The sequence below is a fragment of the Actinia tenebrosa genome, unplaced genomic scaffold (genome assembly GCF_029948245.1).
Source record: "Actinia tenebrosa isolate PJP-AT-01 unplaced genomic scaffold, QUT_ActTen_1.0 PGA_scaffold10__47_contigs__length_13832649, whole genome shotgun sequence".
Classification (NCBI taxonomy): domain Eukaryota; kingdom Metazoa; phylum Cnidaria; class Anthozoa; order Actiniaria; family Actiniidae; genus Actinia; species Actinia tenebrosa.
The window spans coordinates 11,187,830-11,213,788 of NW_028292570.1; the positions used below are offsets into that span (position 1 = coordinate 11,187,830).

At 40.7% G+C, this 25,959-nt stretch overlaps 3 protein-coding genes across 3 annotated transcripts; all 3 read right to left on the bottom strand.

Moving 5' to 3' along the window:
• Positions 1-5,119: 5,119 nt before the first annotated feature.
• Positions 5,120-13,542, bottom strand: LOC148913029 (uncharacterized). Its single transcript, XM_089026385.1, has 2 exons — positions 13,224-13,542; positions 5,120-5,834 (listed from the first exon to the last, which is right to left on the bottom strand). Exons 1-2 carry the CDS (start codon positions 13,540-13,542, stop codon positions 5,827-5,829), a joined length of 327 nt encoding a protein of 108 aa, XP_088882511.1. The 3' UTR covers positions 5,120-5,826.
• A 1,880-nt stretch (positions 13,543-15,422) lies between these two features.
• Positions 15,423-19,195, bottom strand: LOC116306956 (uncharacterized). The gene is made up of 4 exons (XM_089026927.1): positions 19,039-19,195; positions 18,329-18,551; positions 16,161-16,323; positions 15,423-15,812 (listed from the first exon to the last, which is right to left on the bottom strand). Exons 2-4 carry the CDS (start codon positions 18,443-18,445, stop codon positions 15,739-15,741), a joined length of 354 nt encoding a protein of 117 aa, XP_088883053.1. The 5' UTR covers positions 18,446-18,551; positions 19,039-19,195; the 3' UTR covers positions 15,423-15,738.
• A 5,350-nt stretch (positions 19,196-24,545) lies between these two features.
• On the bottom strand, positions 24,546-25,959 carry LOC116306946 (uncharacterized). The gene is made up of 4 exons (XM_089026928.1): positions 25,802-25,959; positions 25,131-25,405; positions 24,846-25,029; positions 24,546-24,745 (listed from the first exon to the last, which is right to left on the bottom strand). The coding sequence occupies exons 2-4, from the start codon at positions 25,386-25,388 to the stop codon at positions 24,675-24,677; spliced, it is 513 nt and encodes a 170-aa protein (XP_088883054.1). The 5' UTR covers positions 25,389-25,405; positions 25,802-25,959; the 3' UTR covers positions 24,546-24,674.

Here is a 25,959-nt window from a genome sequence, read left to right on the forward strand (position 1 = left end):
TGTATTCAGATTTACCGAAAGTTACTGCCAGGAACGTCTACGTGGATTCACATGATATAAGAGACAAACCGTCTTACTAAACAAGCCCGTTTTTGGTATACACAGGCTTTCCGGTGGCCTGGATCTATCGAAGCGTGCCTTTTAATTGTACACAAGTTTTCTACTACGATAAGCTTTTGCCAAAGTTACCGGCGTGGAGCCGTCGTGGGTTACACTGACCCTTGTAGTTCCCTGTACACCAGACAACCCGACTCCCTAATTCTAGAAGTGCAAACGGAAGAAAAACGTTTACAAAACGGGCCCTCCCGACATAGACGAGTAACGAACCACCAGCGGTTTTACCCGAAGGAGAAACTTTTCCTTTTACTCTTGCGAAGATATAAGAAAGGTAATTGGTAAGATGAAAGACAAAATGTTTTGAACACCCATCGGTGGAAATACTTGGGGTCTGAAACCCAAAAGACTGTACACAAAGCGTTGGCTAAAGTTTAGACGGGGCGTAAAAAGAAAAAGCTAAAGGCGGTAAAAAAAGTTAATTTGTTTTTAGAAGAACATTTACGCACGAGTCCTACCCCTCAACTATTTCGACACGCAAGGAACAGCGGCAAATAATCTGAAACACGCCCCCTGCGCAGCCTTTATGGTTCCTCATAATACATCACGTCACGCAGGATAAGGTGTCCACTGTCCCCTGCATTTGAACGGTAAGCTGGAATTGTGTTCATACGTAGTGCATACGAGTAGCATTCGGGACACACACGATAAGCATTTTCTTCTTTTGACGAACCCACGTTTGTATGACCATCTATGAAAGAATAATACAAAGTCTCTGGAACCCCTTCTTAGCTTTCGTCAAACTTTCGGATCTGGTAAGTTTTTTCCAAAGACCAATTTTCCGGATCCATGAGCCTCTTTTTTGGTCCTCCTTCGATTTCACCCGGCTCATAAGATTTTCGACAACCGTTGAACTTAACCTAATTTTCTTTTTCAATGGGGGAAGAACCGCCCTCCGGAACTTTCCTGATGAAGGACCTTGTTTTCCACGTTGTGTCTTCTTCTTTTAGGCATCCCTGGGGTTTTTTTTCATTCCCGTTAGCCCCTGGGCCGCCTGCGTTTTTTCGAAAGCTGCGACGACCTGGGGGAGCCTCTGAGGTCCATTCCCTATTGCGTTTGGAGGGATCTTCCAGCTCTTTCCAAATACTGTTATCCAAAGAGACGCTCGGCCCAGGGTCTTATTGAATCTTTCGACAATGCTTGACCCTGGGGTAACTGCCTGCTTTAGCTCATTCTATATCTTAGTGTCGTGTCTTCAGGGTCTTGGTAACAACGGCCCAGAAACCTCCGGTTCCCCGGCATCCACTTGCAGCAGCTTAAGGCCATTTCAAGACGCTCTTAATAAAACCCTACCTAGGGCTTCTGGCGACTTCCCAGAATCTTGCTGGTTATAGGTTCGGCCGTCCTTGATCGCTTGCGATATCGACTAGTACGGTCAAAGCTTACCTATAGGTCTTACTTTCTCACCATTAATCGTGCGGAAAGAAAAGCAAAATACGCCTGATGAACTTCATTGGGGGTATTTACGGTTGAGAGCTGGGGCCTGGGAAGTGTACTTAGGCAACGGGAAGATAAACCTGCCAGAGGGTTTGTTTTTTTCAACCAGTTCTTAGCCGTTTCGTCTGATACCCTGGCCGCGGTCGCGAGTTTCTTGATAGCTGACGCTCCTCTCCAATAGCCTTCCGGCCCATAGTAAATCCTTTTAAGTTTGTCCTCTACAGCGGCCCATTATATGAATTCCAAAACAAGATTGATCTTACGTCCGTTAAAATCCACCGTCTTTCCGTCCACTTTAATGGTGATGTTATGCTTTCTACCAAATTAGACAAGTCATAGCTCAAAGAAATGGGAGTGTATTCTACTGGGTCAAATGGATTACCTTGGGGCAGAAACTTGGACATAAGAGAAGACTTTTCTCCATTGTTGTAACTATGAACCAAGTCGCAATAGACTTCGTAAGAGGATGCGACTTTCCATTTCACATCATATGTATTGCCGCTATTTATTGTGGTACTAGTAAGGGCCCAGGAGTTCTACCAATGAACTGTCCTTTAAATTAGCGCTCCCATTATTTTTCTTAAATGTCATTTCATGGGGTAATCCTGTGGTAAGAGTATATCCATGCTTTGCTAGCTCCTTAGCCAGTGTTATGGGGGGTGTAATGGGAATCTGGTATTTTTGGTTTGGTGCCGGAAGTTCCGATGACAAAGCCATTAATTAAATTATACCAAGAATTGTACAAAGAGCAACTACCAACCGAACCTTACAGGCTTTGATGGGAGGATTCAAATACGTGGTAAAGTCATTCTTGTCGCTTTCCAAAAGACGATCATTATATTAGATACGCCAAAGCCACGCCTCCGGCCAGCCCTGCGACTCCTACAAAGACCAATTCATTGTCTTTTCGTTTCTTAGAAGGCTGGTAGTAATTCTTGAACTGAGGCTTTTTCATTCTAAAGTCGGGGTGTGCTTGCGCATAAAGTTTGAAGGCGTAGTCTGTGTTTTCGAAGTTCTTGTCTGCCTGCATTTTGTCTTGGTAGTTCTTATCCAACCAATCCCTGTAAGCTTGTCTTTTTTCATTCCAAGCTGCAACGTCCCTTTGATATTTCTCCAGCGCTAAGTCGTGTCTCTTTTCTTTCGGCGGCACCGCTTTTGTCGCCTCTAACTAATCTATCCAAATATTGACCACCATAATTAGCCCCTGTAAATGCTAAAGCTGCAATGACTCCACCTGCGACTAAGCTAACCATTATACATTAGGTAGGTACTTTTCCTTCCGTAGGTAATCCTTTACCATGATAGCCCCGCCTACGGCAGCGGTCATCTTAGCAAAGTTAGCGAAGCTCTTGCTTGGGTCTTCAGTAAAGTCTTCTTTGAGCACTTTCTTACCTACCCAACCAATACCCGCAACGATGGAAGTAATGATAGCTGCCTCTTCAACAGTTTCAACAACGCGGTCGACATTATATTACAAAGCGAGAAGGAAAATCTAGGTCGCCACGGTACGTGGTGATAAATCTACTCCATTTCAGGGATCTTACTTTTCTAACCTCCACAGGTGCGTGATACGTTGGTGGTTCTACCTTTTTCGTTGCCCGCCATTGTAAGTAAAGGCTGCCTGCTGCTATAGCGACTCCTAACGCGCCAATGACGTATCCCGGATTAATAAAGGATTCCTCTTCCTCCACCTTTTCTTCTTTTTTGGCTTTGTTCTTCCTGTTCATCTCCGCGAGCTTCTTTCCGGCAGCGACTCTGCCTGGAGATTTAGCCTTGGTGATTCGTTGCTCCTCTACTTGAGGGGTTTCCTCCGCCTTCGATTCGGCTTCACTCATTTATATCTAAGGACTTGAAGGAATTGATAAGTACTTAACTAGGTACTTGAGGCGACCTGGGTAATTCCCGCGAATGACTTGACTAAGTACTTGATAAGTCACTTGCAGGTACTTGACTAGGTACCTCAGCAAGTGCCCGCCTGGAAGACCTTTTCGACTTCTCTGTCCTTCTTGAAGTCCTTCCAAGATGTTCCGAAGGAACCTAGTACCTCCTTCAAGTCGACATGCTGAGCTACGTGCAAAGCCGCAGAGGCGACTGCCATTAACTTACCGCACTTCAAAGACAACCACCCACAGGTTATCTTAAGTTCTTGGGATATGACATAGTCATCTCTTATGTCCTTCTGTAGTTGCTCCACGTCGTCTATGGGCAGTGCAAGTCCAAGCAATTTAGTGGCAAGTCGGATAGCGGAGTCTGCTACGGCGTCCGTGGTCTTACTTGCAAGGGCAGCCTCGTACCTCTTATGGAACTTCTTAACCTCCTCTTCTGACAGCTTATTAACCTGCTCATGGGTAAGTTCCTTGCCTATCATTTCTTTACACTTCCCAGAAGACACAAGAATGTTAAGTTGTTCCTTGAGGTTACTTTCATCTAACTGTGTGGGGACTTCATCTATGAGCTGCTCAATGTCCATATATGTTAACGTCATACGGAAACCTCAAAGAGAAGATCATCTTGGAATGTTGGTGCGTTTTTAAATGCCGCATGTATTCGTGCAGCTGTTCCTTGCTTATCTCACCGCCGTAGTCGCTTAAAATGGTTTCCAGGTCAGACTTGCTCGGAGTATAAAATACTACGAGAGAGCCTATGTTTTCCCTAAAGGGCTTAGAGACGCTGGTAAGCTGCTGGGAAAGCAACCAAACGCTAATGTTGTCATGTCTGCCGCTAAAGGCGAGCTTCACTAATTCGGAGGTGCGCCTTTTTACGTCGTCCCCACAGGCAATGTCATCCAATATGAGGAGCGTCTGTGTATCTTTAGGGAATTGCTTGTGCCAGAACTTCAAATGGCTGGATAACTCGTTAGGATCTAAGATATCTACGAAGAAGTCGTCATCTTTCACTCCTATGCCTTCCCAGGTGCGGTTATTCACGTAGGTGGGACAAAGCAGCACTATGTAGTCAAAGCGGTATCTAAAGGATCCTAATAGCTGCTCCACGATGAACTGGGTCTTTCCGCAGCCGGTGGGTCCTACTATCAGAGCGTTACAAGGCATGTGATCTGGGTTCATATATAGATGGAACCAGTGGAAGCAGTAAGAAGGATTACCGCCGACGCAAAGGATAAAAGAGACACCATAGAAATGCAAAGGGAAGAGATAGACCGGTTAAAAGAGCGCGTACAGGAATTGTACGATGAAATGTGTGGTCTGAAGCGTGCAGAACGGTTTGGCGCGCTTTTGACAATGGCGGGCTGGGCTAAGGAGTCCATTAAGGACTTCATTCGATATCCCCCATAGATATATGGACTGCATTACGTGCGAACTACCTGCTGACTGCATCATCGTTACCCCTCCGACGCCTCGTAAGAAACACAGCTGCTGTCACTGTAATAAGGTATTCTCTGAAGAAGACTTCGTTGGACATTGGTGTCCCGCGGATACTAAAGCACAAAGGACTTTAGACGACGTTCGAGAAGAGTAAGAGGTCGCAAAGAAGATCTTACTAAGCCCCAGCAAGAGGAATTAGCATAGGTCTTTCTTTTTTTATCGTTATTTTGTTAAATGCTGCAAAGAGGTCTCAAGTAAGGATCTATCTTTTATTGTTATTTTGTTAAATCATCACGATCGAAGAATGGTTAACATGATTATCTTTTTGCTGGTTTCAACAATGAGAAAGAATGATACCTCATCTTTTAATGGGGGCTTAACAAAATAACAATAAAAGATAGATCCTTACTTGAGACCTCTTTGCAGCATTTAACAAAATAACAATAAAAAATAAGGTATATATAATGAAGTGCGTGCAATGTGATAGAGCTTTTAGTAGCAAGCAGCGACTGCAATACCATCTTTCCAAGAAAGTCTGTCAGAAGACCGTAAGTACCCTTTGCGGTGACTGCGGTAAGGAACTGTCCACTGTACAGGCCCTACGATATCACCGCGAGAACAGAGTCTGCCTCAAAGACCGTTGTCTCCGTTGCGATGAACCTCACTTCGAGGAGAACTGGCATAAATACCGCTGTCGTCGTTACCACCTCGAAGATGTCGTCTGTGAAACCCACGGAGACTTAGCCGAACGTTGTTGTCCCCACGAAACCTCCCGGGTGCTCACGCGACGTAAGAAGGAAATAGACCAGACCTTCGTATGCTTTGACGACGTTGAGGGCGTGAGATGGGAATACAGGGAACACTGGGACGGCATTTGCAACCGATGTGGCTGTATACGTAGCGGTCAACATATTTGGTGTTGCCTGTACGACGGACCCAAGCCCTTAGACCATTACCTTGCTGTAAGAAAAGCATGGAAAAATGAATAATATATGATGTTACCTTACATCGCAGCGTTCGCAGGAGGAGCCTTAATTTACCATACTAATTACATGACAGAAAAAATGAGGTCCGACATAGCAGACCAATACTTAACCGCCCATGAGGATGACTAATCACATAATGGATTAGCGTCGGTGCGGCGTTCGATGTCAAACTTCCATCGACCATTCACTTTACCATAACTTCTTACGTGTGTGTATTCCTCACCTTGAAGGACATACCGCACGCAGTCAGGTGCCCATAAAGTGCACTCTTCATTGTCATGCATCAAGATTAACCTCAATCGGTTGATATCTTCAAACATGACATAATTTTTTATTTTGTAAGTTTGACCAACGGTCAGATTACGCCAGTGTGTCTGTTCAACTATCATTATATCTATGAAATATTCTTTGGTGAGTCCTTAACGCCTCCTGCGTCTTAAAAGCCTTAACACACCAAGGACAAGGTACACGAATGCCTTCCGCGTAATGGTCGATCTCCCTACATATAAGGTCGTAATCGTTGCACACCATGGTTAGGTAACCATTTGCCTCGTATTGTGTGAGTAACGCCTCTTGTTTTGAGGATAATACGCCGTTACCCTTAGGCGTCTTCAACTCCAGGCATAACCCATTATGTTTTTTATGTGCATTAAGGACTAAGATGTCGGGTTGCCCCGCCTGATACCCTTTCTGCCAACATACTATCCTTTTGCTAGCTGAGTCCTGTAGTTCTCCAAGACCTGGTGCGAGCAGTAGGATAGGGTGGAATCGACGTATGTAGTTTACGACCTTCTTATGCAGGTCAAATTCATTTTCTATTTTGAATACCAACTTGTTAGGACTGTCAAAGCGTTTGTCCATTGCATATTTACCTGTTTTCCTGAGGGTAGGGAGAACTTCCTCTAAGACCCAATCCTGGAATGTCTCTGCCGTTGGCATCTTAGAGCTAAATATCAACTGATACAACCCAGATTCAGTTACGTACAGGGAATTAGGCTGTGAATGAGAGGGGAGGCGATTCACCTCCACTCTAAGTTCGCTAAGCTTTACCTTGTATTTATCGCAAACATGCGCCTTAATTGCATCTTTTGGACGCTCGTAACCCAACGCAGCCGCCACTTCCTTTGCTTTGAAATAAAGTTTATCGCCTTGCACTATGCATTGCAGTTTAGTTTCATTGTTTTCAAATACGCGAAGCATTATATACGTAAGGGATATTTCATTCTTTTTTTTTTTGGATGAGGGAGCGCAGCGCATCAATACGCAACGCTCTTTAGCTGATTCATTTCTACGCTCAGTTGCGCGTCTGAGACTACGAAGATATACGCGTTGATCTTAGTAGTGTCGCTGGCATGTTTGGTGCGCTTGATCTCCAACGTAATACCGTCCTGGGTATTTACCAGCCGCAATCCCTGACCATGTAGGTCTTCGTCGTTTGTCGTGCGCATGTCGATCCACAGCGCGTACTTATCCTTAAAGAATTCCTTTGGACTAATTTGATCGCCAAACTTACGCGCGACTTCCCGGTACATGTCCTCAGGCTTTATCCCTTGTGAGTAAACCTTATTAGGTACTCCGTTAATGCTAACGCCTACGTTAGTGATGTTAGGATTAAAGAATGCCTCAGAGTCACGCAATCCTGCCGTGTATGTCTTTGCGAACAGCAACATTATCCCTGTAAGGCTGCGTCTGGGTAGGTTAATGCTTTGGTTGATGACCTCTTCGACGTTGTTCGTGAAGCTAAAGGTCTTGTACATCACGACGTGATCGTAAAGGAAAGCCTTCCCAGCGCTGTATTCCATGCCAGCGCTACGAGCCAGCTCTTCGCTGTGTACCGTCTCGTACTGCAGCTCCAAGTTCTTGATGAAATAAGGATCCACAGCTGATGAACTTACATCTTTTCCTTGCAGGACGTTCGTAGTATCTGCTAGGGTCACTTCGAACTGCAGTTCGCTTAGCTGCCTTGGGTAGTATGCACCGTGGTTCGTGATAATTTCGAAATCTAATGGAACGACATATTTAGTACCATAAGCAGTCTTTATTTCGTCTTCTCCTGAGGCGCCAGAGGTTGCGCTTCTTACTTTGCGTATGGCTGCGCTTGCTATTCCCTGCTCTATCCTTTGCGCGCGGTCAAATGCAGTCAACCATAAGTCTTTGTACGTGGTATACAAATCATACCTGTTTAAGTCCAGCAAGGATTCCCCGGCGAACTTTACGCGTATTTTGGAAACAAGGTTTCTACCTGCATTATTGACGACGTAACGCGCGTCTGCGGTATCTGGCTGTATTGCTAGGTTAAACCTTAGCGCCAGGGTACCAGGAACCAATACTAGGTTATCCGTTAGGCGGGGTACGCCTACATACAGCGTCTCACCTGGCTTAGCGCTAGAAGGCGTGAATGTAACCCGGTGAAAGGTGCGTTCTGCTTTCAGTCCGCCAACCTGCTTAGGTAATACGTTGGGGTTTAACTTTGAGCTTATCATATATAATGGAAGTAGAAGGTGATTTTGATCCCCTTACCGAAGAAGGTCAAGTCGACATTAACGACGAAGAATACGACGCATGGACTAAAGGCGCGGAAACCGACCCCCTAATCTACGACATGGCCCTAGAAAACACGTACGGCAGTAGGTGGAAAAGCTTCAAGACCTCCTTGAATCGCATGTGGCACGAAAAGAACCCGGGTAAGTCCGCCCCCGAGTACATAGAACTTCGAAACATGGGTGAGCAGGGAGCAACCGCGCGGGAAACCGTAGAGTGGGCAACGCAAGAGCTAACGCAGCGCTATTCCCACTTCGAGGCCGACGACGTAAGGCTCACAGAACGCGGAAACAAAGTCCTCATAAGCGTCCAAGACTTGAGATTTCCTGACAAAGACCGCTGGACGAAACCGCAACCCCTTTTCGACGACAATGGTGAAGTTAGGGGTGACGTGGCAAGATTAAAAGGCTTTCAACTAGCTACCCGAAGCGCGTTAGAAAGGTTGGCAGCCTTGAATGAAAAGGTTGCGTTAGAAAAACGCGTCGAGGAACTGCAAGAAACGTTGGAAGAAAGGGAGGCAGATTACATGAGGCAAAACCGACTACTTCTCGATGCTCAAAAGAGAGAAGTTGATGACAAAACCCAAAGAATAATAGAAATTAGAGGACAAAGAGACAATGCCCTACGCGATAGAGACCAAGCCCAAAGGGCTTTCGACCTCACCTTACAGGAGTTAGACCTGACAAAAGAGGAAGCTAAAAACTTGCATATCACCATATCCGGCTCTTTGGAGGAACGGCGGCAGTTGGTTGCCGAAATCAACACTAAAGAGGAGCAAATCCGGCAAAGAGATCAGGCTATCGAAGACCTGGAGGGGCAAATAGAGCGGCAGCAAGAAGTAATCGAGGACCAAACTCGTACCGAGGAAGAAAGGGAAGCAGCTCAAAAGGAAGTGGAGGCCCTTGAAATACGCCTTGCGGAATTGCGGGCTCAAAAGGAAAACCTGGAAAAAGAGCTGGGGCTTACCACCAAGGAAAAGGTAAAAAGAGCCCTTTTGAAGTATGGCGTTCCGCTGGCGTTTGCGGTCGCTATTAGCACCGTAGTAGGAGTTATCCTATCCGCGCTTAAGGCTACAGGCGCGGGCGTAAAGAAATTAGGCAATGGACTAACGGACTTGGGAAAAAAGATGGCAGCCGGCTTGCCTGGGCTGCTGGGTTCGGTTGTTTCCTTGGCACTTAGGGCCGGTGGAGAACTGCTAAAGTTCGTGGGGAATAACATTTGGATCTTGGTTGTCGCTATTGGAGTGGTACTCCTGAAGAAGATGAAGGGTTAATCTTATCCTTGTGTATTACTGGTGGCTTATCGTCGTCGGGTGCCCGAGGCGTCCTCGACTGGGGATAAGTAAAGATAGTATTCGCGCCGCCTTGATAATGTGGAACTAGCGGCAGCACGCTCATGGTGCTAATGGGCTTATGATTCCAAGTAGCATCCGTCGGAGGTTCGGTTGCCTTACCCGCAGCATTTATTCGGGCAATGCTGGGCTTGGCGCTGGAGGCAGTGGCATCGCTGGGGCGAATCTGAAGCTTCGCATATTGACAATTGGCTATCATGTGAAAAGTTAATGGTACTAGGTCTTCGAAGCTATATAGGTTAATCTCAGATGAAAAATGGGTTGGGTGCCTATTATTATTTTTCGTCCTGTAAGGCAACAATGGGGTGTTGGTCTCGTCAACAATCCTAAATCCAATATTACATGAATACCGCTCCGACATACTAATAGTGCATACGATTAATCCTAGCCCCCCAACATCCACCCACAGTCCGGTGTCGTACCACTCGTCGCCCGTGTAGTCCTTTTCCTCTAGGTAATGAAGAAACCAGTCCTCTTTCGTGTGTGGGTTCATATATTTAAAGACTAAGCACCGTAAGAGTGCTAATGGTCGCGTGGTTAAAAGGCTTATCTCTTTGATCCTCTATGCTATTCACGCAAACGCGCCCAGTATCGTCTACACGCATTTGCAGCTTTACCTTCCCATGGCAATCAGCAACCATGTGTAAAGTCCAAGTCGTAAGATTCTCAGCACTGCCGGGGTACGGCTCTACGGAGAAATGCACAGGCTCTCTGTTGTTTGTCTTCGCGCGCATGGGCTGTAATACTCCATTGTCGTCGCAGAAACGAAATCCTACGTTGGCATGGCTGATCGTGCCAATGCAAATACTACAAAGGATTAACTTCTTCCCTGAATAATTCAAATTCACGGACATGCCCGTGACATCAACCCAAGATGCTTGGGTGTATTTTTTCTCGCCTGTGTAAGTCGTATAAACGCAATCTACTCCAGCTACGTAGGGGTTGTTCATCGCCATATATAATAGCTCAGACCAATGCTTGCAGCTGCTAAGCCGGCCTTTAGTAAGTTATGGTCATATTCCTCAGGTATCGCAGGCAGGACCTTCTTCGATGGTTTCTTAACTACGGGTAGCTTCGTTTCGTGTGACTTTTTTGGCTTCTCTACGAAGTGAGGAATGTTCCTAAGAGTGTCAGAGTTCACGTCATTCGCCCCAAACTTCATATCCTTAGTAGCTCGCTGCAGTTTATTGTTGTATCCTACTACAGAGCCAGTATTTATAGATAAATTACTAGGCATTAACCAACAACCCGGGGCTACTGCATAGTCCAACCTCGCCTTAGAATTTTGTATGGCTAGTTGGTAACGCTGTACGCCCTTGCTAATGTCACCCTCCAAGATTGAACTTTCAAATAAGATCAAGGCTTCGGCTCGCGTTTCTTCTGCGGCGCCCGTATTTCCGATTATGCTGGATCGGGTGTTTACCTGAGCTCCAAGGATAGAATACACGTAAGCTTCTATGCTGCGGTTTAAACGGGCAAGGCCGGCTTTGGTTAGTCCTTTACCTTCTGGGGGTATGAAATTAAGATATTGCTTTGTTTGCTCGTCGTTGGTAATTTTGATAATCAGTGGATTAGCCCCTGCATACTTACCGCCCTCGTCTTTGAACAAAGGTCCGTCTCTAACTTCCTTAGTGGTCTTAGCGTTTGGTTCAAAGAAGGTGCTACTGTCGTGAGTTTCTTTGTGATACCCAGTGTTCCATCGTAGATTCAACGCATGAACTTCCTTATCACTTAGCTCGTGTCCACCAATCCCCCAATAAGCCCAAATATGCCCCAGACCATTGTTAGCGCCGGCAGTGCATCGGAAATCCTTCCCTACAACGTCAAACTCCTTACAAAGTCTGTCATAAGCCGGCACGCTGTATTTATTATCTCTTGGATAAAACGTGGCATCTCCCGGCAGCGCAATAACAGCCATTTCATGCAGTATTCTTCTAACCGTGAAGTGAAAATGAAACATAAATATTGAATTCTTCATCAAGCTTGCGCTTACACCACAGCCGCTAGTGGCACACCAAACTGCAAAGTTTAGTTGCTGCGGCCAATAACGCATGTTAGGACCACTTAACCATTCATGAGATTCCTTAGCGGTGGTATGAATAATGGGTACGTCTTTGAAGATATCCCGCACCTTTAACGGAAAGGAATGCTTGTTAGAAATCCGCATGTTCAGCGTTAGGTCCAAGCTTGGGTGTTTATCAAATGAAACTGCGGGTATCGGATAAGTACTGGTACCAAGCAATAATTCCTTTGACCAACTGGGTTCAACATGCGTTGGCGCTGGCGTTGGCTTATGCATTGGCGAATGCTTCAGTTGATCGTCTATTTGATTAACCAGCGTAGGCTTCAAATCCTCGTTGCTGTACATCCTAGAGCCGTTATAGTAAATACCATCGGGTCTTCTTTCGAACTTACTGGGGTCTGCATGTGGAAACATCTTCCTAAATGCTCTCCAATTCCAGTAATCCCGGTTGTCGTGATGTGGCTGCTCCTCAATATCATTCCCAAAAGCGTCGTACATTAGTATATATAATGGATGTTATACCATCAGCGCCTCCACTTTATCCTGAACTTCCTAAGGAACCTAACGAATTAAACGCTGAAAACTTTCGTCTGAATAAAGCGAACTTAATCCTGGCTTACTTGGAAGGGCAGACAAAACACTATGAAAAAGTTAGAAAAAAGTACGTTAGAGCCCGGAGTACGCTACATAAGATTTCGATAACTTCAGGGTCCATATCTGTTGTGTTAACGGGCTCCGGCGTTGCTACTTCGCTTACTGGACCCGGAATAGTCGTTGGCGTTCCTTTGGCCAGCGTTGGGGCAGCCTGTGGTATTATTTCGGCTGTTGCTACGGGCATTATGAAACAGTTGTCAAGCAAAATATCAAAACACGACACGACAATAGCTCTGTCAAGGGCTAAAGTAAATACGATCACTGACCTTGTCTCAAAGGCTTTGCGTGACAGAAAGATAGACGACGTAGAATTCTCGCTTATCTTAGCCGAAGAGGAAAAGTACGAGAAATTAAAGACGGACATAAGGAATAAAAAAACAGTCGTAAGAGATCTTTCCGAGGAATCTCGCAAAAAGATCTACCAGGAGGCAAAAGAAGAGCTTCAAAGAAAGCTTGCTCAGTAAACATCTGCTTTGAAAAAAGCAAGACAGGATTCTATTTGCATATTGAACGCCGGCTGTCTGGTTCATATGCAAATTAATTTCACAAATCTATTTCACAAATGTGAAACGTTTTCACAATTGTGAAAGAAAATTGTGAAGGTTTTGATTGGCTGAAAACATATGACGTAATCGTTCACTATCTTCTTGGAATCCATCCTAACAGGGGGTGGTTGGGGTCTATCTTGTAAAATATTTCGTAAATTACGTCAGGGTAATAAGGAATATCCTTATCCAGCCGACAAAACATCCACTCGGCTTTTGTCATATCAGAAACCTCGGGAATAGACTTACCGGTAATTTCAGACAAAAGATAGGGAATAGCTTTGTAATATTTCCCTAGTTTTAATTTTTTCAATGTCTTCCGTAGACTTTGTGGGGTTGGCTCTTCTAAATGGTCTATGATTTTCTTCTTTACTTCGTTGTCTAAATATACCGGTCGATAACCTTGGATATGACTCATCCAGTCCCTAAAGTATTTTATTCTTTTGTATGGCGTCTTCTTACGACCTCCGTTGGAATAATATTGTTCCCTGGTAGCACAAGGCACGGCATTACGAATATTTTTACCGCACTCGTAACACTGTGCTGACGTGTCATCTTCTATTTGCATTTTTTTACCACAACAAATATACTTATTTGGCTTAGTAGGTACAAACTTGGGTTTCAAGCACTTTACACAGAAATCATAAACAAACTCTTTACATTCTTCGCACTCCATATATAGACTAACATATTTGCGCTGTTGCCCCCAACCACACTTGGAGTGGGTTGTTTCCGTAGGTGGATTTTTGACACGGGTCTTGCCCGTGTTGAGATTGCGCTGGAACCCCCATTCCCTATACTACTCAGCTATCAGTGTGGCCGGCCATATGCAATTTTATCTTCACCAATAAAAGATAAAGCGCCTTAAAAACGTAATGTCACTATAAGTTCAATCGGCGATAAACGATTTTGATAAATCATTTGGCATAAAGCAATCGCATATACAGCTTTAATTAATAAAATGCTTATGTTTTTGTGGAAAATTAAAGTCCTTATTAATGTTATATAGCATGTTGAAATACAGAAATATGGATAAACTTTTGTGATTTTTATACAATTATCCATCATATCACTCCATGTTTGTTTTGATTTTGAGGTCATCACGTGAGTTCAAAATTTTCAAGCAAGAGAGAAAATTGACTCAGCGCCTAGCGAGAAGTTAAAACATTCGAAATCTAAATTTGGAAAACTTATTTATTATTTAACTTTATCATATAACTATCCATAAATTACCTATATTTCTCCTTTTCGAAAAACTGGTATTCTCACATGTGAAAATAACATGCTATTTTCACATGTGAAAATATCGTTAGAGTACAAACACTATAAGTGTGTAACATAAATACCACTAAATACTGCTAAATTATGCTAATCCTATTGTTTTCCATTGTTTAATTAGCACTATTTACTACTTAATAGTGCAAAGTTTATAAGTTTTTAAGCTATTAGTTTATAAATATAAACTTTTTTATAATGATAAAAAGCTTGTTAAGTTGATTTTATGGATAATTATATGATAAACAGAATATTACATCGGCGCTTGGAGATACAAAATTATTTTTCTCGTGTTGAAAATTTCTCACTCGTTTGCTACGCTCACTCGTGAGAGATATTCTCAACACTCGAAGATAAATTTCGTGTCTCCGCGCACCCATGTAATATTCTCTAAATATTTATCATTAATTATTATTGATATTATTATTCTTACTTTATTAACAATTTGCTTCACTTTTGCTTAGTTTACCGAGTCCAATCCATGGGCCTTGGGAAAACAAGAATATATTTACAATACGGGATATAATTTAAAACAATAATAATAATAAATCAAGTAAAAAAACAAAATCGAGTAATGATGAGAGTTTTTCTAATGATGTGTGCAGTTCCAAGGAGAGCATCCTTCTGTACTTCTGCGATAGAGATGTCCCCTTTTAAATGGTTGACATATTGTTCTAGTCCTTTGTGAATTAACCCCAGTGCCCCAATGACAAACGGTTTGGTTTTTGTTTCCATACCCCACATTTTTTAATTTCTATTTCTAGATCTTTGTACTTTGAGAGTTTTTCTACTTGTTTTATAGGGGCACATTTCGTTCTGTTGGGATTGACACTTCTATCAAGCAACATCGTTTCTCTACTTCGTTCTTGACTATAATGCCGGGCCTATTAGGTGTGATGGTTCTTTATCTTTTTCCCCAAAAAGTTCCCTAGTTTTCTAAAGCGTTCTTATTGATGGGTTGCAAGTATTCCCAAAGGAGTCAAAAGATATGAACACGGCGGCCATTGTTGTGCCGTTAATGAGAAATCTTCTGTTTAATGGCATCACATGGCCGCGATGACTCGCTTCGGCTCCTCAAGAGGTTCACGTTCGTTCAAGAAATCTAGAAGAATTACCCAAAAAGCTACCACCAGGAACAATTAAAGGAACAATTAAAGGAAATATTGTATCACATTTGTCAGATCGTTTCAATTTTTATTTATTTATTTTATTTTTAATTTATTGTTCTATTTCTGTAAACTTTTGCAATGCAATTATTTCTTTGACATTAAATCATTTTATCTAATTATGCTATTGAAACCCAGTTCCCTCGATCTAAGTTGGCGCGATTAAAACCTGAAGAGCTTGGGCTGACCTCAAGCCCTAGTACCCAAGCTCTATAGATATTTCAACGCCAAAATTGGTCGAAGGAACTGGGAAGGGCATTCTTTTTATCCAAGCCGTTTCTTTCGTTTGACGTCGTGAGACTTTCCGGTTCGTTAAGGGATGTTTAACAAGATGGCTGGCGATCTCCAAACTCTAGGTTGGATTTCACGAACTCTTCACAGTTGAGATACGAATCCTCTGCAGTAGAAAAGATAAATCAGTAAAAAGAAGAAAGAAAGAAAGAAAGAAAGAAAGAAAGAAAGAAAGAAAGAAAGAAAGAAAGAAAGAAAGAAAGAAAGAAAGAAAGGAAGGAAGGAAGGAAGGAAGGAAGAAAGAAAGAAAGGAAGGAAGGAAGGAAGGAAGAAAGCATTTGATTCGCGATCCAATTTTTCTGTCACGCTTGCAAACATCTTTAGTGTGACAGTTAATTAAAAATGAATTGATCAGTCTCGCATGTGATTAGTCAGAGCACAATGTTTAACATTCAAGACATATTTAGGTTATGGTCACGGTTTTTCTTAGTTTGACTGTGATTGCGTGACTTACGGTCTTTATCCATAGAGGAGAATCCTTTACGAGCATCGTTGCTGTCAGTAGGAACAACATTTTTGAACTCTTCGAAGGAGATTCGTCCGTCCTTGTCTTCATCATAGTCGTTCAAGTTGTTTGGAAGTGTCACCGAAGGGTCGCTCTCATCGTCAAGAGCCTCCTGAAATAATAATAATCGTACATCATTACAGAAATAGAAGCTCGCGGGAGGTGGCAGAACACGAAAAGAAATGTTAAAGTGCACATGAACCCTTCGACAATACTTTCAGTACTGATTCTACATGAAGTAAATAGTTGATTGGTAAAATATTTCTTGATTTGAGTGATGCGTTTCTAAGTTATGAAGGTTTATACTTTCAATATGCTAATGAGCGTGACGTCTATTAAGGCTTAATTAAATATACAAAATCGAACTGGTTCATAGATACAGTATTTAAAAAGCATCATTATTTTACTCATGGTTTACATGAAAGCTATTTAAAATTTTTATTTTCAAAATGGCCAGCATTTAGTATTACTAGTTACAACAAAAACACTCAAATACCTTACCTGACGTCACCATCATTTACATATTGGAAGTATAAACCTTCATAACTTAGAGACGCATCACTTAAATCAAGAAATATTTTACCAATCAGCTATTTACTTTATGCAGAACCAGTACTGAATGTATTGTCAAAGGGTTCATTTGCACTTTAAGATACAAGGGAGTACTGTATAAGATATGAATTACAATAACTATTACTTTAGATAGGAAAGACGCAACGAGAGTTATAAAAGTGCACGGGTATGCTACGTGCCCTCACAAAGCACGCACCGCTAACCAATTGCCAGTTTTCACATGACGTCATCAAAACATCAAAATCTAAACTTTACATCGTATACGGACATTTCTCGAGTATGTTTTAGAAATCAGTGTTATAAGTCACAAGAAAAAATTTCGAGTCATTTCGATGTTTGGTTCCCGAGTTATGAAGGTTGAGTTTGTGTCACGCAATAACGTCACGTCTATCTAAATAGCGATGAAAATATTAAAATAATTTACTTTAGTTGGAAGATTTTCCCTTAAACACGTTTAAAATATCTATTTAAAGTATGTGTAAGTGAAATATAGTCAAATATATTAAATATTCCATCATTTAAAGCCTTTGGAATTTCGTCCGCCATGATGGTGTACCAACTTGGAACACCAAGATGGCCGCTCCATACATTTTAACCAAAAATTGCGTCATGTTTACTCGCCTATAGTTCCGCAACGAAATGCTTTACGGCCTTACAGTCAAACAAGCTCAAGCGTTGACCCCTAGATTCGATTGATGAAATCATTAGTCAATTATTCCTTTTATACGTACGAACCGGAACAATGCAATATTGCAATATTCAAATGAAAATTCAGTCCATTATTTGACTCGTGATGAAGAAGGTAATCATCTAAATTACAGATACCTTCGAGTAGAAGTCTTTCTCTTATTTCATAAGGATAAACACTAGGTTTTGTAATTTCCATGTCTCAATTACTTGAAGGATATCATCAGTAATGTTTTAGGGAACGCTCCCGCCTTGAGCGAAATGGACACACAGTTCCATGTCGTCGATAATGTTGAAGCATTTTCTGGACTCCCCAACTAGAAATTTTGTTGTCGCGAAATTGCTTTATTGGACAATTTGCTATTGCTGAGATCAACAATTTCCTGTGGAATAATATCAGGTAAAGGCTTTCCCGGCACATAAACACGGCCAAGACTATTTTTGGCCGCCATGTTTTCTTGGCCTTCCAGTGTTAGCACTGATTAACCAATCAAAATATCGTATATTGAATTTAAAGTTGATTGGAATTTTCATATCTTCGTTTTCGACGTTGTAAATGTCAACTGAATAATAAAATCAAAATTCGAAAATTCAAATCATTAATCGACTCTAGGGGTCAACGCGCGAGCTTGTTTGACTGTAAAATTTGGCCAGAATATGTAGTTTGGACCACTTTAAAAGAATATAAAACTTCTATTTCATTATAACGCGAATTTACGCTTTTGAAATTCATGATGACGTAGGTGAAAACCAAGAATAAGAACGCGAGTTTACAACACTAAATCCTACCTCCCTGTCTAAATAAATAAAACATTGAGCCAGTTATTTAATGAAATAGGATAGACGATTATAATTACCATTTGTTCGGCTTCGTCCCTGCCACGACATTGAACCTTACAGTGCAATCCGCAATGTGGCTTACACCTAAATCTGCCGTGTCTGTATGAGCACCTCACCCTGCAAGACACTTGCATTTTCGCCTGCAACGAACGCCCTCTGCTTGGTCCAACATGATCACGACCACCAGGGCGAGACACAGCAGTACAAACACTTTTAGACTCATACTTGATTTTCTTCTTACTAAGAAATGGAAAGTGGATGATTCTAAAGTTAAGACATGTATGAGAATAGCAGTGCCCTGACTTAGATCAGTCCAGAGGTTGTCTTAAGGGTTCGATCTGTGAGTTAGCCATGCCCTGACTTAGATCAGTCCAGAGACTGTCTTAAGGGTTCGATCTGTGAGTTAGCGAAGCCCTGACTTAGATCAGCCCAGGGGTTGTTTCAGGGTTCGATTTGTGAGTTAGCCATGCCCTGACTTAGATCAGCCCAGAGGTTGTTTCAGGGTTTAATCTGTGCGTTAGCCAAGCCCTGACTTAGATCAGCCCAGAGGTTGTTTCAGGGTTTAATCTGTGCGTTAGCCAAGCCCTGACTTAGATCAGCCCAGAGACTGTTTCACACTATGTATGTGCAGCTCGTGGAAGGAAAGCATTGGAAGCTAAAAAACTTAAGTTTCCCCTTCATATATATTTCATAAAGAAAATTGATTTTAAATATTGAAAAACCTTACCTCTGGATTGCTTGGATATTTCTCTTCTTCCGTGGCTTACTTTCCTCGAACAAGCGACTGAAAGTATAGATTGAACTCCAAGTCAGCTTTCTTATATTGCCTCGAGCAAGGCGTCACAAGTTTGGAAAGCGAAACTTCATGACAATTCAACTATAGAATTAGAAAGCAAAACTACACCACATCTTTATTCAACTTCCTCTGCAAAACTACAACTTAAACAGCTGACATGTTTCCTTAGTTTTATTAAATTAATAGATTTTTTAAAAGGATTCAGCTTAAGCGCGTTCCTAAATGTCTGCAAGGCCACTCAATCAATCAATCAATCAATCAATCGATCAATCTTTATTATATAATACCAAATTTCCAAACTTACATTTTTTTATTTAAATATTTAAATAATCTTTATTCCATCCATCAAAATTTTTTTACAAATACATAAATGCATCAATATAATTTCGTATCTTTACAAAATCAAATGCCAGGAGGAAACGTTTTACAATTCAATGTTTAATTTTGTCTATTGAAAGTCTAAATCTAATGCCTTTCTTATATTACAGAATTTTTTGAGGTGATATTGTTTCCTATCATTTTCTAAAGCTATATAGCATTCTACTTTCTCATGATATCTTAGATAAGCCTTGAATCCTATCAGATCCATCTGGCTCAAAAAACTCCTGCATCTATAGACATACGATTAATAATATGAAATTAATTAGTATAGAATCTGATTTAGAGTGCACGCACTAAATCCGTGAACATTAATTAGTACTAATTAGTACTATTTCATACAGAATCCTTTGTTTTCTATTGTTTATTTAACACCATTTAGTACTAAACGTTAGTATTTGTTTCACGGGTTTAGTGCGTGCACTCTAACACTGTTTCCTAAAATCATTATATAGGTGTTTAATATCGGTAGATCTAAGCTATAATTTTAAAGCCATTTCACTATATATAAATTACGCGTAGTTTCACACTTAACAAAAACATGTTCTATTGCTCCTATTTCTTGTCGACAAAAAAAGCATAAAGGGCTATCTATTATCTTAAAACGAAACAAGTCTTTGTTAAGATATAGACAATTAGTAAGTATCCTGTACTGAAACCATCTTAGTTTTGTCTCTATTGTGATTTTATTGATCAAGGAAAATGCATTTGCCCAATCAATATGAAAGGATTAGGTTTGATTGACGGCAGCAAAAAAAAAAAAAAGAAAGAAAAGAAAAGAAAAACTTTCGTTTTCATTTGGCAAAATCCCCAAACTTTCACTTCACTTCGACATTCAAACATTTCAGAAAATATATTTTTAAAAAGGCAAAATATTTTAGCTTCTTGCTCTACTGGTAATTGTATAATTTTTGAATATATATTTCTAAAATGGCCAAGGTTTTAGTCTTCTTATTCTAGCTAGTCTAGCTAGTCCTCTTTTAAATTAATTGGCAAATTTGAGACTAGCTTCATACTTTCTGAACCTATTTCAAACTTTCTATTTTTGCAAGTTTAACAGACTTTATCAGTTTAATAAGGTGGCTCGATGGGTTTTCTTGGAGCGCTGGGGGAAAGGGGGGGGGGGGGGGGGGAAGGGATCTCTAAGAGCTTTTAAGGGAAGGCTGATGTAAAACTGTGTTAAGTATTGGCGCGTTTGCTTTACGACTCATTTTCTCCATTTTTTGACCTAAGTTTGTAATTCACGCTTGAAATCTTGGTGAATAAGTACTTTGTTCAAGGTTCAGAAAATTTGAAGAAAATATGTGAGAGGATTTGCGAGAAATATGATAAAATAATGAAACATTTCAGTAACGTCCCGATAAAAGTAGTTCATTTGCCTATTCCTAATTTGATCTAATGCTGCTGGTAAATCGATTTGGACTAATGGGAAAAACATCGAAAAGAAAATTCCAAAAATTTCCCGAAATATTTAAATAAACTAAACCAAAATTAAAAGATAAATTTAGGGATGCTCCTTCAAATCATGACTGATATTTTTGTTGGTGTTCAATCGTATTAAAATATCAGTACCATTGATATAGTATTGAAATATAACGAAGACTGAAGACCCGGAAAAACCAAGATGTTCAATGTTACCTCTGAAAGGAATCTCTTTCGTTTTCTTTCTTTTAAAAAAAAAAAAAATTCCTGACTTTGGCCTGACGATCTGACGATATTAAAAAACTAAAATCCAAAGTATTCACTCCACGAAAAGTTTTGTCGAATGCTTTGTTTATACCGTTATAAGAAAAGTCTTACCAAAATAATTTTGTATTATCGATGTTTGGTTTTCGATTTATTGCAAATAAAAGTCACATTCTGTCACGCTAGTCTGTCACGCTATTCTGTCACGCATTTTCAAAGCAAAATAAATCTGGAAATTTGATTGAAATGATACGTTCTTGCATGATTACTGAGGTTTCTTTTTTTAAAGTTTTTTTTGTTAAAGGTTTTTTTTGTTTTTGGTTATTGTTATTGAAAATTTTAAGTGGCTGCAATATAAACATGATTTTCAACCTTCGTGATTTGGCCAACATCCTTGCGACACAGATGGCGGATCAAACAAGATCAAACCCTGTAGAACCTCAAGGCTGATCTAAATCAGGGCACGTCAAACTCAGAGATCGAACCCTGAAACAATCTGGGCTGATCTAAGTCAGTGCATGGCTAACTCACAGATAGAACCCTGAAACAACCTCTGGGCTGATCTAAGTCAGGGCATGGCTAACTCACAGATAGAACCCTGAAACAACCTCTGGGCTGATCTAAATCAGAGCATGGTTTACTCGGAGATGGAATTGGGATTTAGAGTGTTAAGTGGGGAAACCGGAAACCGTGTTAATCTTGTCATAGCTGCTTTCGTTATTTTTGTACCGTTTCCGCTTTGATCAGTTGAAGCTCCCTAATTGACGCCAAACCGCTGTCATGTTTTTCCGTTTCAGACCATCATTTACTAGAGTATCATCACTTTCTTTAAAGGTTGTACATGAGAAGACACTTAAATACGGATACAACTCAAACAAAGAATATTATTCTCAAGACCGCGTGTCATTCCCTAGAGTATCATTTCTTTGTTTAACAAGACACATGGATATGAATGCCACTCAAACGAAGAATCTTATTCTCAAGAGAATGACATGTAGTCTAAATTGGGATACTGACCGGGGGGAGGGGGGGGGTACTCTTGCCCGTTGAGGGTATGGATGTGCCGCTGAGCCTTCTGAACCCTGACCCTGTTCCAGAGTAAAAATCGCTGAAATTCATACTCTGTTCCAGAGCAAGATCGCTGAAAATCCTGTTCCAGAGAGGAGAGATCGTGATTTCATATACCCTGTTCCAGAGCGAGAATCGCTGAAAACCATACCCTGTTTGGCGGCGAATATAGGGGAGTACACTCCCCCTCCCTCCCCGGGGATACTGAGAATTCTTGTATAGAGGTTTTGCACCACCACGTGACGGCAGCCATGTTAGGTGGCAGGAACAATACAATCTGTTAGTCAGCAGTGAAGAAACAATTTTAAGAAATAGATCCTTAACGTTAAATAAACTGCCTATTTTGCAAGTAGTAAATACAAGCTTGATGTTGTAATCCCCAAAGATATGCGCTCGCGTCTTATTTATAAATTTACATGTGAAAACTGGAATGTTTGTTATACATATGTTACATCATTAACATCAACTGATGACGGCGGTATGTGCTCCGAAACATGTTTGGATTAAAGAAACTTGTTTTATTTCTTAAAATAATACAATCGTTTTACATAAGAAAGAATTCGATTCCCGAGAGCAAAGGGATTTCATTGTTCTGCCATCTAACTACAGGAAGTCCAAGCTGGATTATGGCGCCGGCACGTGATGGTGCAAAACCTCTATTACGTTCAAGCTAAACAAAATTTTGCTGAAACGAATCTTTATTTAATGCCTGACATGAATATTGAGTGCTAACTACTTGATTATGACAGCTTTAGTTCAGCTTTGAGACCCAACAAAAGAAAATATAAAAATAAAAAGAATAACAATGTTTATACCGGAAACTCTCATCACTAAGGTGTTTTTCAGAAAGTTCCTGCATACCTGATTCATTAAAAACTTTTTGAAAAAATAAAAAATGGTAGTCACCAAACTCACTGAGGAGTTAATAATAAGTCAAGCATTAAATTCGATTTTTTGTAGAAAAAACTAATATCAATTCAGTGGCACACACGAATTGCTAAACTTTTAAATATCGTTTATGAATATTTAGGAATATATATAAATAACTTGTAGCTTTTCTCTCGAGTTTCTAGCCATCATGTAACATTCGGTGACGGTTTGGCTGTAAGGTAAATAGTCCCTTTCACAGTTCCCTGCGCCATCATGAAGGTAGCCGTGCCTTTGCATCGAAGCGAAACGAACGGTGAGCTTGCAATGATAGAGACGTTTTCTAACGCCTTGGACAATTATTCACATGTCTCTATTATTGCAAGCTCACCATTCGTCTCGCTTTGATGCAAAGCCACGCGAAGCGTATTCTCTCAAAATCTAAATTATATGTGATTTTGTGGGCATAAAGTTTCATGATAAATAAATATATTAGAAGATAAAGGTATGACATTTTATTAAAAGGACACAATCTCATACATCTTATTCTGGGGGGAGGGATCTGGGGGGGTTTGAGGTCATGCTCCCAGAAGATTCTGAAATCTAGAATCTCAGAATTTCCATCCTAAGTTTCTGTGACATTATAAAATGCTTTCTGCTTCATGCTTCTTTTCCCTGATGCTGATCTTGTTCGATATTTTTAAGTGGTTGAAGACTTTGCTCGATATTCATGATATATATTTTGGGATTTTGTGCCCCCTCTCCCCTATCGAAAATAAAATAATCCGTCCCTTAATGTGACTGCCTACTTTTGGAAAACAATTTAAACTTTTTTTAAACTTCGATTTTCCGAATTGAAATTTAATGCTGATTCCAAATCTGGAAAGAAAAATTGGGTGTCCCGAGCTTGTTTTCGAGATAATCAGCATTTAATGGAAGCCTACGCGCGAGCTTTTGGAGCAAAACCACCGGAAGTGATTAGAAAAAAATTAAGATTCACAAGATAATAGTTATTTGCAGACTATATAATTGCACGAATGAAGGCTAGTCAATCATTATACAATAATACATGGATATTTTCGACAAAAAGACAAAGAGATACATTGATTTTGTAGTTTCGGTCATCTTAAAAAATCTCATAAAGTCGAACAAAAATCCCTACAAAAATCTATTTTTTCGTGTGTTAGAAATATAAACTTTTTCTAAAATGTTGATATAACCTAGATTTTTAGAAGTTTTTTCGAATGAGGTATTAAAAAATAGAGAGTCCCGTGCAAAATTTGAGGGTTGTGCCCTGTTGAAGCTCAAGACGCGTATGGTTCTTCAATAAAATCTTGTAGATTTTTTCAGCGGTTTTTGAGCGCGCGCACATCGTGGGCTCAAATCGAACGTTCAAAAGTAGGCAGTCACCTTAAGTCATACTCCAACATACATTCATCAGTGCTTGGAACATTGTTTTACTCTATTTTACTTTTGATTTAATTTAACAGTTTTGCTTATATGATATTTTTAACACTCTTTGGTATACATTATTCTTGGCTTCTAGTTCTTTACGTATCTTCTTGTGTTTAGCACACTTCTGCTTTGTGGGCATTCAACTGAGACTTCAGGAATTCTTTACAGTCGATGTGCGAATCGCCTGAAATATAAAGAATTACTAGTTAGTTAACGATCTTCTCTTCTCTTCTCTTCTCTTCTCTTCTCTTCTCTTCTCTTCTTTCCATTATCATTTTACTCACCGTTTCTGTCAATGAAATGAAATCCCTTGCGAATAGCCGTATTATCCTTAACATGAGGCAAAGCTTTCTTGAACTCCTCGTAAGAGATTTGTCCATCGTTGTTGGAATCGTAATCTGAAAACTTGTCAGGAAGGGGCAGGGGAATGAGCTTCATCTTTCTTGAGGAAGGCTTCTTGGCAGGATCCTTAAAGTAGATATCAAAATTGTCCGACAAAATACTTCAGGAAGGAAGGAAGGAAGGAAGGAAGGAAGGAAGGAAGGAAGAAAGGAAGGAAGAAAAAATACCTCTTCATCTCCTGGCACTTCTTCCGCCGGTACTTCTCGCTTCCCAGAACAAACCGTCGAACATACCGTTTTACACAACTTATAGCAAGAGATCGCTCCGTTCTTGTATTTGCATTCGTAGCCGTGGCATTTCGGATAACAGTGCCAATTACAACTTTGCCGTCGCCGACTGCTGCGTCGCCTCCGCCACCACCCCTCGGCATCAGGAAATAGTAACACCGCAACGAGACATAAGATAAAAATGACTTTCAAATTCATGGTTAGCTATAGCTTCTCTGGGGAGAAAATATGAAAATAGCAAGTGTTAATGGTAAAGCATTCTTTAATGCTCGCGAGAGCTGGAAGGTTCAGGAATACAAAAAAAAAAGAATGAAGAAAGATATCCGCGTAGTGATTAATGAAAAAAAGAAGAAGACGAAGACGAAGACAAAGAAGAAGAAGACGAAGACGAAGACAAAGAAGAAGAAGTAAGAAGAAGAAGAAGAAGAAGAAGAAGAAGAAGAAGAAGAAGAAGTAGAAAAATAAAAAAAAGATCAAGAAGAAAAAGGAAAAAAGAAGAAGAGGAGAACTAAAGAAATGTAAACCAGTAATCTATAATAAAACTAAAACTAATAAAGACACATAAAACTGATACGACTAAAAGAAAAACTTGGGTCGATTGCTCAACTCACCCAATAAAGATCACAAATTATGGCTGATGACACGTCTGGTATCGTTGTTTTCTACAAGGCTTGTCTTCAAGGAATGAATTCTCTTGATCAACCTTGCGCCTTTTATGGCTTCGATTTATAAACATGCGCAATTAATCGGAGTCTTTCAAATTCAAAAT